The sequence below is a fragment of the Belonocnema kinseyi genome, chromosome 9 (assembly GCF_010883055.1).
Source record: "Belonocnema kinseyi isolate 2016_QV_RU_SX_M_011 chromosome 9, B_treatae_v1, whole genome shotgun sequence".
NCBI lineage: Eukaryota > Metazoa > Arthropoda > Insecta > Hymenoptera > Cynipidae > Belonocnema > Belonocnema kinseyi.
This window is the reverse complement of record NC_046665.1, coordinates 110,822,115-110,834,929: the sequence shown is the minus strand read 5'-3', so window position 1 is coordinate 110,834,929 and position 12,815 is coordinate 110,822,115. Positions and strand designations below refer to the sequence as shown.

At 22.6% G+C, this 12,815-nt stretch overlaps 1 protein-coding gene across 2 annotated transcripts in view; it reads left to right on the top strand.

Annotated features, from left to right (window-relative positions):
• LOC117180003 (formin-binding protein 1-like) overlaps nucleotides 1-12,815 on the top strand; it is a 137,371-nt gene that overhangs the window by 98,788 nt on the left and 25,768 nt on the right. For both annotated transcript variants that reach the window (XM_033372274.1, XM_033372273.1), the window contains 2 exons: nucleotides 4,646-4,792; nucleotides 10,314-10,670. In XM_033372274.1, coding sequence (XP_033228165.1) covers nucleotides 4,646-4,792; nucleotides 10,314-10,670 — 504 coding nt within the window. The remainder of the gene's footprint in view (nucleotides 1-4,645; nucleotides 4,793-10,313; nucleotides 10,671-12,815) is intronic.

Sequence of the window (12,815 nt, the reverse complement as noted above, 5' to 3'; positions counted from 1 at the left end):
ACTATAAATGCTTTAATTTGTTTTTTATTGTTTATTACTTTAAATGCAAAAATGTTTAGAATAGAGTTTGATTTTTTAAAATTTTATTGGCCTGGAAAAATATTTCTTGAACATTACTTCTTTTTTAATGTTCTTGGTATTTTGAACATAAAAACCGACATTTTCAGAAAGCGCTTTATGAATTTTTTGTTTGTTTATAATCTTCAAATGATCGGTTTTTTCGTAAATCCCGTATGCAAAGTCCTTGTAATTAAATAAAAAAATTTATTTCGAAATACTTTAAACAAAGCGCTCGACTTTTTTATAAATTAAAATAAAATTAATATTAACATGTTCGTTTCTTGAGTTTTTTTAATTCTTGGACATAAAAAAGGAGTATTTTACTATTGATTTTTTTATTCTGATCATAATATAATATAATTTTGTTAATAATATAGTCGTTAGATTACAGACTATCAGAATCAGTTGAAAAATCTCTAATGTAAAGATGCAAATACATTTTTGGATGTTTGTTTTTTATTTTAAAATATTTTAAACAGGGCTTTAAAATACTTCTAAAAATGGCCCAAAAGATTCTTTTTCTGATCTTAAAATATTCGTACGATTTCAGATTATCATAATCAGTTGGAAAATTCTATACTCAATGACATTATACTAAATAATTAGATTTTTTATTTTAAAATACATTGAACATAAACATCTAATTGTTTGAAAAAGGGCCCATTGAGTGTTTTTCTGGTCTAAAATATTTTCATATGATCATAATCAGTTGGGAGATCCAATAATGTAAAGACATCGTAAATAAATTTTTGAATTTTTTGGTAATTTAAAATACTTTAAACATAAAAATCAACTTTTTCAAAATGGGCTTGATGGATTTTTTTCTGGTTTTCAAATGTTCGTACAATTTCAGATTACCATAATCAGTTTGAAAATCTTTTATCAACGTTTTTGTTAAAAATTTGGTAAAAATCATATTTTTTGTTGAAAATTCATATTTTTCGATTGAAAATTCAAATGTTTTGAAGAAAATTAATTATATTAACTATGTATGGTTGAGAATTGAATTTGTAAAATAAATGCAAGTTTTTTTTGTTTTTAAAGTTTTTCTCTTTAAAAAAATATTATTTTATTGTTAATATTAACTGTGAATATTGCGCATTATTTACTATAATCCAGATCAACGTCTTTGTACTTTAGTTAATAAAAAAATTAAATCTTTATATATTTTTAAGTATTAAAAACTGAACTAAAATTATAAATTGTAAAGAAATTTAATTAATTTTAATAAATTCATTTAAAAAATTGCTTTTCGGCATAACTCTTTTCACGAAATTTAGCTTAAGATTTAGGACGAAAAGGGAATTTTCATTATACTTTTTTTTAATTAATCGCAACATGGGAACCAAGTTTTCAAAATAATTTACAAATGGCTATTTTATCCCATTTACATTGATTTATTCTCGCCTATCAGTGAATTTAGGTGTAAAATTATTGATCATAATTATTTTTATCGAATCTACAGAAAAAAATGATCAATAAATGTTTATTTTCATTTTAAATTATTAAATTATGTATTTTAAAGAATAATTTAATGAAGATATAAATTATATGACAGTTTTAGATGACTGTAATGTAATAAATAGAATCAAGCTTATCGTGGCTGAAATTTGATAAATTTGTATAATTTTATAGTAACTTTTTTAAATTTTATAATTTTCTATTTTAAATTTTCTATTTTTTTTATTTTGATACCAAACGGACAATAAGACTTTGGAAAATTCAAAATTATTCAGATTTTATTTTAAAAGGTTAATTTTAAGTTTTGAAGATTTTAAAATATGTCGAAAAAGAATCTGAAAGATTTTTAAACAATTTTTTCGGATTAAATTTTTTTTGATTTGTTGAAGTTTCAGTAGTTTTGAAAAGAATCGAAAATAATTAAAATCGTGAAAAGATGCCTATATTTTTAAAACGAAATCTACATTTTTGATGATATGGAAGAAAAAATAAAAAGGATTTTAAGAATTTTTAAAGGTTTCAGGACAAAAATCAAATTGTCTCAAGATTCCTGGTAAAATTGTGATGATATGTTTATTTTAAAGGAGGGATTCTAAAAGAAAATTCAATCCAAATTTACAAAAAATTCTATTATGCTTAATATATATTTTCAACTATTCAAAAAATTCCAAGTTAATTTTCAACTTGTGAAAAATTCCATTTTTCAATGTAGATTGTTGTAGATTTTAAAACAGGAAGCTGGATTAATATTACGAAAGGTTTCAAGACAATAAAAATTTTTCTTCAGATTTCCAAAAAAATTTCGAAAAACAATCTGGGAGTCTTAAGGCAAATTTTGTTGTTATTAAAAAATTTTAAGAAAAATTCTAAAATTTTTAAAAGACATTTAGAACGTTTACATATACTAAAAAGATGTTAAAAAAATGTTTAATTTGATAATCATAAAAATTTGGAAACAAATGTAGATTTCATACAATTTTGTAAAAAAGAAGCTTTTTATGAATTTGGAAAGGTTTTTAGAAAATCAAACAATATTCTCTAGATTATTAGGAAAATTAAATGTCATTTTCTGGAAGATTCCAGAACATTTTTTCTATTTTGCTGAATTGAACAAAAATTGTAGTTTAAAAATTTTTCAAGTTTAAAAAAATGAACTAAAATTACACATAGTCAACGAATTTAATTAATTTAAATGAATTCATTTCAAAAATTTTCTTTTTGCCATAACTATTTTCATGAAATTTAGCCAAAGATTTAAGAGGGAAAGGAAATTTTTATTATACTTGTTTTTAAATTAAACATGAACCAAGTTTATTACTAGCTAAAAAATAAACGCTAAATATGATTGATAAAATCGAGAAAAATATTTTATTGCTAATTATAACTGGTTTTGGAAAAGAATTCGAGGTGAACTTTTAAAATAAATATTTCACAATTTTCATTGTTTATTTAACAAAAGTTTTTACGATTTAATATTTTTCTCTCACTTTAGGTAAAAGTTGCAACTATTATTCAATCCCAATACCGTAGGGCTTATTTTATTCCTGAAAAGATTCTCCACAAATCTGATCGATACGTTTTTAGATAAAAAATTTTATTTAGGGATTATAAAATTGTTATTTTTGTAAACAATAGATACAAGGTATGATCAAATTTTTAATCAAAAAGATTAATTTTCAACAAAACATGTCAATTATCTACAAAAAAAAACTATTTTCAACTATTTTCAAAGATTAATTTAAAAAAAAAAAAAATCAAAATGGTTCACTTTTCCACCAAATAGATGAATTTTCAATTTTCAATTAAGTATTCAATCAAATAGTTGAATTATCAATCAAAACATGTGAATTTCGAAAAAAATGGAATAGTAAAAAAATTATCATTGAAAAGATTAGTTTTTAATTAAAACAAATAATTTTCAACAAAAAAATTAATTTTCCCAACAAAAAAATGAATTTTTAACGGAACTAATGAATCTTCAACACAAAAACTGAATTTTTAATAAAATAGTTTAATCTTCAACAAAGTGTAGTGAAATTTTAAACCAAGAAGATTAATTTTCTACCGAAAAAGTATTTTTTAACAAATTGGTTCAAGCCTTCAACCTAGTAGTTGAATTTTAAACCAAAAAAGATTAATTTAAAATTTTTAAAATTTTGAATTTAAGAAATTTAAATTAGATTAAAATCCAAATTAAAAATCCTATTTAACGTCCAATAATCAAATTGATGCAAACTTCTGTTAAAAAAAAACAAGAATACAGCGACTAAATTTAAATATAAATCTATTGGCACGTTAAAGAATTCTTTCACAGGCGGAGAAGTTTAATTAATTTTCAATTGTTTAGAACAAACGATTATTTCAAGAATAAAAAAATGTTTTTCAGTACCGAACAGTTTTTTAGCGTAAAATATACTTTGTAACAAAAATTTTCATAACTCAATTATTGAATTACGATGAAACGTTCGCGAGTAATTCATTAAAAAAAAAATATATATTCACACTTGAGATATTTTTACCCTTGTGAAAAAAATTTCCGATGAAATCGTTTTTTATTTTTTGTTTTTTACTCTGCGATATTAATGTTATGAGAAAGAAGTTCTTAATTAAATAAATTTTGAGATTCAATAAGTGCTTTTTTGGTTCAATTTTATTTTAATATATATGAACCGTAAGAAATAAGGAAGAATCTATGATTTGACATTCATAAATATTGCCGATCGAAGAAAGGATGGATTTGGTTTCAAATCATTACTCAAATTATTTGAACATAAAAATCTTTTTTTATTTAAAGGGCCTGATGATTTTTTTTTCCGTTTCTGATTTTAAAATATCCATAGGATTACCGAGTATTATAATCAGTTGGAGACTTCCTTACGCAACGACCTTGTAATGAAATTTAATAACAAAAAAAGTGTTATTTTGAAATACTTTGAACGTATAAAATTACTTTTAAAAAAAAGGAACCTATGATTTTCTTTTCTTTTTTTGCCTTAAAATGTTTTTTGTGGTATTTACAAACCAGCATAGTTGACAAATCCTTTTGCAATTATTGTTGCTTGAGCCTCATCGTGAATGTATTAAATCCTGAAAAAAATGGTTGAATTAATTTGATTTTTTCCAGGTGGAAAAGCAGAGGATGAACATGACTCTGAAAACTCAGCAGAGTGAGGAGGCGAAAACAGAGTATGCGAACCAATTGCAGAAAACGAACGAAATGCAGACTCTGCATTATTTCACCGCGATGCCGGAAGTTTTCGCACATTTACAGGTCATTATTATCTTTTTAAACGAAAATAATCTTACATATCTACCTGGGATACTCGGTTCTTAACTGATGACTTGGGCATTTAAATTTATGGGCAATTGAGATTGAGAAGATTTCGATTTTAATTATAGGCGATTATAAATAAAGTAAAAGCTTGACTAGGAAAGGAATGTGATAGTCATGAGAAGTGACTTACAGAAATTAATATGTTTCGAAAAAAAAAGAGCAAAGAAATAATAAGAGAAAATAATGCTAAAATACGATGTTGCTATCTAATCGGTCATGTAAAATTAAATATAATAGCGGGTTAGAAATTTAATTAATTTTTTAATTAATTAATTTAATTTGAGGAAGTAGAATAATAAATATTAATATTTATAAAAGACAATACAATAATTTATTTTACAAGATGATTCTGAGTATATGAAAAATTAGACACTTTACGGATATTGGCGTTAGAAATTGAACTATTCGAATCAAAATTTAAAAAATATTTTGAATTTCAAAATAACTTTAAATTAATGGGTTGAAAATTTAAATACTTTTATTTCATTTTTAGCCGACTCAATTTTTATATTCTTTAATTTAAAAAACAACTATTTCTTAATATTTAGCAATATTTTTTTTCTTTTCATTTAAAATCAGCAATAATAAATCAAATATTCAAAACTAAACAATTTGAAACTTAATTAATTTCAAATAGAAAGTCGTGAATCATTTTAATTCCCGAGTGAAAAAAATCTTTGTACGTCACAATTTTAATTGTTACAGTTTAAAAATAATTTAACGTCTCTTTTGAAAAATTCATGCTTTAAAAAATGTTTTTTAATCGTTGAATTTTTAATTATTCTATTTTAAATGACTTGTCATGATATAATTTTGAACATTTACACATTTATTGATTCATTTTTTAAATTAATTAAAAATATGTAAAGTAATTATTATTCGAAAATTAAATATAAATTATAATTCAATCAATCAAATTATTAATTTTCTAAAACTTCAGTTTAAAAAGTTTAAAAGTGTAGTTGACACTTTTTCTGTCTTGACTGAAAATTCAACAATTTTGATCGAAAATTCAAGTTTTTGGTTTAAAATGAACTTTTTCATTGAAAATTCATATTTTTTGCTTAAAAATTCAACTGTGTTTACGAAAGTTCATCTATTTTGTTTTGAAACTTTAACTACTTTCGAAGAAAATCAAACTATACGGTTGAAAAGTACTTTCTTTTTGCTGAAAATAAATATTTTATGATTTAAAACTGAACTGTTTGGTGTAAAATTTCAGTAGTTTGTAACTTTTTCTTACTTTACTGAAAAATCTTGATTGAAAATTCCACTCTTTTGTTGAAAGCTTGTCTTTTTCGTTTGAAAATTCATCCTATTTGATTAAATTTGACTGTTTTTGATTTGAAATCAAAATATCAACTATCTCATTTTTTATTGCGAATTCTTCTTTTTTGTTTGAGAACAATGTACTTGACTAAAAGTTGAACTACTTTGTTAAATATAAATTTTTTAAATTTAAGAATTCATATTTTTAGTTCAAATCTAATCTCTTTTGTTGAAAATTAAAGTGCTTTGTTAAAAATTTCATTATTTAGCTTAAAATTTAATTATTTTCTCCGAAATTCAACAATTTTTGTAGAAAATTCAACTTTTTGATTAAAAATTAAACTGTTTGTTAAAAATTCATATTTTTTTATTAAAATTTTACTGTTTCGAAGAAATTTCAACTTTTTTGTTTGAATATTAATATGTTTTGGTTTGGGTTTCAAGTATTTTGTTGAAAATTCGTCTTTTTTAATTGAATTTAACTGTTTTTTTATTTAAAATAAATAAATAAATAAATTTTTTGGTTTTTTGGAAGTTAAACTAAGTTATTAAATATTCGAATTTTTTGTTGAACATTTTTTATTGAAAATGTATATTTTTTAGTTTACAATTCAACTGTTTGTTGGAGAATTAATTTATTTTGTTGAAAATTCGTCTGTTTTGTACGTAATTTTTAGTTTTCAAACATTTTTTGCTAGTTATGCTAATTCATTTTCAAAATTCCCTGTTTTTCCTTGACTAATTTTTCATTTTCCTTGATCATTAATATTCAAATACCGCAGAATTTTAATCTTGTAATATTTTTAACATTCTATCTTTTATAAACAGAATACACATGTTTTTAGATAATAATTTTTAATTGATTAATTTATTTAAAATAAAAAATATCTTTTCTACAATAAAATATGACTTTTCAACAAAATACTTAAATTTACAACAAAATAATTAAATTTTGAACATAATAGTTGAATTTGCAATCTCAACAAAAAAATTACCAACAAAAAAGTGTCATAGTGTATATTTCAATACTAAAAGATGAAAATTTATTCCAACAAATTTTTTTTAATTCAAAAAGCTAATATTAAACAATTTAAGATTTTACACTCAAGAATGAAATTAAAGTTTATCTAAATTGTTAAACTTTCAATCGAAAAAACAAATTTTTTCCAAAAAATTAAATTTTCAAACAGAAAATATTATTTGTCAGCAAAATAATTTTCCATAAAACTGATACATTTTATGCAACAAAAATGACATTTTAAACCAAAAAATTATTTTTTTACCAAAAAATAAGAATTTTAAACTAAAAAAGATCAATATTAAAAATGGAAAAGTTACATTTTCAGTTAAAAAATTAATTTTAAACAAAAAAAAGGTCCCACTAAAGAGTTAAATTTTTAACCAAAGGCATAAGCCTTCAATCAAAAAAATAAATTTTTATCAATGTGGTTTAACTTTTACGCAAGTAGTTGAATTTCCAATCGAAAAAGATTCATTTTCAACATAGTAGTTAAAATTTCAACCAAAAAAATGAATTTTCAAATAAAAACATAAATCTTTCAGAGAAAAAAAAGTGATTTCTTAACAAATTGAATCCACCAAATTCTTTAAACAAAATACTTGAATATTCAAACAAAAACGAATTATTTTTGACCAAAAAGATGCATTTTCATTTTAAATCTTACATTTCTACTCAATCAAATGAGTTTTTAAAACAAAAAGAAAAATTTTAAGAAAACATAGTTGAATTTTCTGTTAAAAAAGGTTTTAATTGACTTTTCACGATCAACATATGAATTTTTCAACAAGAAAAAAATTTTCTACCAAAAAAAACTCAATTTCCAATCCAAAAAGAGGAATTTTTAACAAAAAAATGGGGAATTCTCTACTAAATAGTTGCATTATATCCAAAAAGATGAAATTTTTCTTAAATTAGATGAATGTTTATTTATTTTTTTTTTTTATTCAAAAATCTAGTTGAATTTTTTAACAGAAAATAAATCCCAAAATAGTTGAATTCTCTACCAAATGGTTGCATTTTTATTTTTATGGAAGAAAGATGAAATTTTTACTAAAACAGATGAATTTTTAATAAAAAACGACACCTTTTTTTAAGTTGAACTTTCACCCTGAAAATATTCAGTTCATTTTTCAACGCCAAAATATAAATTTTAATCAAAAATAAATTTATAATGAAATTGTTCAATTTTCAACAAGAAATTAGAATTTCCAACTAAAAAATATGTTTGTTTTTTTAAACAAAAGCCTGTAATTGTCTACCAAACATTTCCATTTTTATCGAATAAAGTTCGAAATTCTTTTGTTTACATGTGCATTTTCATCCAGAATAGATTTCTGTTTTCTTTTCAAAACCAAAATATTAAGTTTAAACAAAAAGGCTGATTTTTTTTAAACAACGTAATTTTTTTTAAGTATGACTTCAAAAAAATTGTTGAATTTTCTAGCTAACATTTGCAGTTGTATTCAGGAAAGATGAACTTTCTTCTAAATCAGATTATTTTATTTTTTTTACTTCAAAATAATAGTTAAATTATTATCCAAAGAAGATTCCAGTTCACTTTTCAACACCAAAATAAAAATTTCAAACAATAAGTTCATTTTCTGATAAATAGTCGAATTTTTAACCGAAAAGTATGACTTTTTAAAAAGATTGTTAAATTTTAATTCAAACAGTTGCATTTTTGTCCAAGTAAAATGAAAATTCTGCTAAAACAGGTGAATTTTGAAATCAAAAAGACAAATTTTCAGAAAAAATGGTTCTCATCGAAAAAAGATTTCAGCAAAAAGTTATCAACAACAAAACATAAATTTTAAACAAAAGGGTTAATGTTCTACGAAAATAGCTGCATTTTTAACTAACAAGAAAAACAATTTTTTTTTAAACTCAATTGATTTTGCAACAAAAAAGACTTCTTTTTTTTTAAATTGTGCAATTTTCAACCAAATAATAAAATGTATTTAGAACCAAAAAATTTATTTTTAATAAAAAGAACGAATATTCTACAAAACAGTTGAATTTTCAACCACATAGTTAAATTTTCCATCAAATTTTTTAATTAATTTTCTCATCAAAATATAAAAAAAAGAAATATATAAATTGTTTGGTTGCAGGTTTATCATTTTAATTGAAAAGTAATTTCTTTGGTTAAATATTGAAATATTTTGTTGAAAATTGCTTTTTTTTTCTTTTTTGAAGATCCATAATTTTAGTCTAAAATATAATTATTTGGTTAAAAATTAATTTTTTAAACTGAAAATTAAATTATATTAGTTGTAGAAGATTCATCATTTTAGTTGAAAATCTTTTTTCTTATTGGAATTCTTTTCTTAATTTCCATGTAGGCATCTCTTTAATTCTCCCAATTATTGAATATTAAATGTTCAAAATTTATTATTTTTTTATTCAAAATTGATTTTTTATTTGAAAATTAAATTTTCTGTTTATTGAGATTAATTAAAACTTTGTCAGCTGGATTGTCAAACCAGAGTTATCGAAAAAACTTTTTTTTTGGTTATGCATAAAATAAATAAATAAATAAATTTTGAACAAATTATATAAATTTTCAACTACTAAATATACTTTTAACAATATGATTTTAAAATTTAAGGAGTTTGAATTAGATTAAAATCCAAATTAAAAATCCTATTTAACGTCCAATAATCTTTTCATTTTCCTTCTCATTTTTCTTTCCTCTTTTTTATTTTTGTCGGAAAATTAATTTTTTTAAATAAATTTTTTAGCTTACAATAGGATTTTTTAAATATTTTTTGTGTGTTTGTTCATTGTGGTCCAAATTTTGTCGTTGGATTCTTGTTTTTTTTTTTAACAGGAGTTTGCATCAATGTGATTTTAGTCCGAATTTGAATTGATTAATTTTTAGTTTACATTTTTTTCCTTTCTATTTTTTATTTTCTAAAAGCGTTTTGGTGTCCTCTAAAGTCCGTTTGCTACCGATAAAGTTTAACACATTTGGTGGATTCTTCTAAATTTCTTTGATAATTAATTTTTTTGTTGAAAATTGCACTATTTGTTTTAAAATTTATTTTTGCAGGTTGAAAATTCAACAATGTTGTTGAAAACTGACCTGTTTTGTTGAAAGTTTAATTTCGCTGTTGTTGCAATATTGAACTATTTTAATGTTTTAATTAAAATTTTGTTCCCCCGCAGGAATTGGACGAGAAGAGAATAAAAAACATGCGAAACTACATGTTAAAATCGGTGGACATCGAGCGAGCCGTCTCGCCGATAATTTCTCAGTGTCTCGACGGTATCGAAATAGCGGCTAACGAGATCAATGAAAAAACGGATATGTTTTTAGTGATCGAACGCTACAAAAGTGGATTTCAGCCTCCTGGTGATTTCCCCTTCGAGGACCTCTCCGTCGCAAGAACCTACGATAGTAATAGTCAATTGTCTCAACCTGTTATGCAGCCAATTCACAATCACCTCACAGTTAAAGGCACCGTTTCCGGTGGCAAAATCAAAAAAAGGGTCGGGATCTTCAATCTGTTTGGCAGTAATAAGGTACAAGATTTAAAAAAAAAAATATATATATATATATATTTTTGCCTCAATTTTATAGCCTTTATAATAGCGGTTTCTGGATTAATCTAGAATTTAGAAGAAGAAAAAAAAACAGCACAGCCGCATTTCTTTTAGAGACGCACTTTACTGCATGTTATTTATTTATGGTCTGCTCTTCATTTTTTTTTTTTTCTATTGAGAACCGAATACTCGGTCTTTGAATCTGATTTGGTGGAGGTATTTAATTTGAAATGAATTTCCGGTTCAGGCCTCGAACTCACGACATTATTGAGTTATTGACAGTGTTTGATACTTTTTTTTTTTAGCGACGAAACTATTTTAGTACTATTTCGAGAGAGAAAAATGTAACTTAGGACGACACTATTTAATCATAAATTTTAACTAATTGCACTGTTTTTATTTCTGTTTCTTACAAAATATTAGGGAACTTCTTTGCTGATTAACTAAAATAATATGTCCTCCATCTTAACTAATGATAACATAAAAGATTGATTTTCGACAAAAAAATAAGAATTTTCAACAAATTAAATCAATTTTCAACCAAAAAGATTAGTTTTTTTTACCAAAAGTTCAATTTTTTGACAAAAAATTAATTATAAACAAAATACGTAAATTTTTTATTAAGTAGTTGAATTTTAAACTAGGAAGAATAAAATTCGACCAGAAAGACGTATATTCAATAAAATGCATAAATTTTTAACAAACTAGTTTAATTTTCAACCAAGAAGATTGATTTTCTGGAACAAATACGAATTTTCAACAAATTACATAAATTTTCAACCATAAGATGATTATTGATCACAAAAATTCAATTTTCTACAAAAAAATGAACTGTAAACAAAATAGATAAATTTTTTATCAAATAGTTGAATTTTCTACTAGAAAAGACCAATTTTGAATAAAATACATGAATTTTTAATAAACTAGTTGAACTTGAAATCAAAAAGATTGATTTTCTACAAAAAAGAAGAATTTTTAACAAATTAAATCAATTTTCAACCCAAAAGATTAGTTTTTTCCCAAAAGTTCAATTTTTTGACAAAAAATTAATTATAAACAAAATACGTAATTTTTTAATTAAATAGTTGAATTTTGAACCAAGAAGATTAAAATTCTACCAGAAAGGCGAATATTCAATAAAATGAATAAATTTTCAACAAATTAAATAAATTTTCAACCGAAAAGATAAGTTTTCTTCACAAAAGTTTAGTTTTCTACAACAACAAAAAATTAATTGTAAACAAAATACATAAATTTTTTGTCAAATAGTTGAATTTTCTACCAGAAAAGACAAATTTTGAAGAAAATACATGAATTTTTAGTAAACTAGTTGAATTTAAAACCAAAAAGTTTAATTTTCGACAACAACAAAAAATAAATTGTAAACAAAATACATAAATTTTTTGTCAAATAGTTGAATTTTCTACCAGAAAAGACAAATTTTGAAGAAAATACATGAAATTTTAATAAACTAGTTGAATTTGAAACCAAAAATATTAGCTTTTTCCCAAAAGTTCAATTTTTTGACAAAAAATTAATTATAAACAAAATACGTAAATTTTTAATTAAATAGTTGAATTTTGAACAAAGAAGATTAAAATTCTACCAGAAAGGCGAATATTCAATAAAATGAATGAATTTTTAACAAACTAGTTGACTTTTCAAACAAAAAGATTGACTTTCTACAAAAAAGACGAATTTTCAACAAATTAAATAAATTTTCATCTGAAAAGATAAGTTTTTTCCCCAAAATTTCAATTTTCTACAAAAACAAAAGTTAACTATCAGCAAACTGCATAACTTTTAACCAAATAGTTGAATTTTCAACTAAAAGTCTAAATTTTCTACCAGAAAAAAAAAACAATTTTTAACAAATTACATACATTTTTAACCAAAATGATGAATTTTTAATACAAAAGTTTAATTTTCTTGTAAAAAAATTAGTTATAAACAAAATACGTAAATTTTTTATTTAATAGTTGAATTTTGAGCAAAGAAGATTAAAATTCTACCAGAAAGGCGAATATTCAATAAAATGAATGAATTTTTAACAAACTAGTTGACTTTTCAACCGAAAAGATTGACTTTCTACAAAAAAGACGAATTTTCAACAAATTAAATAAA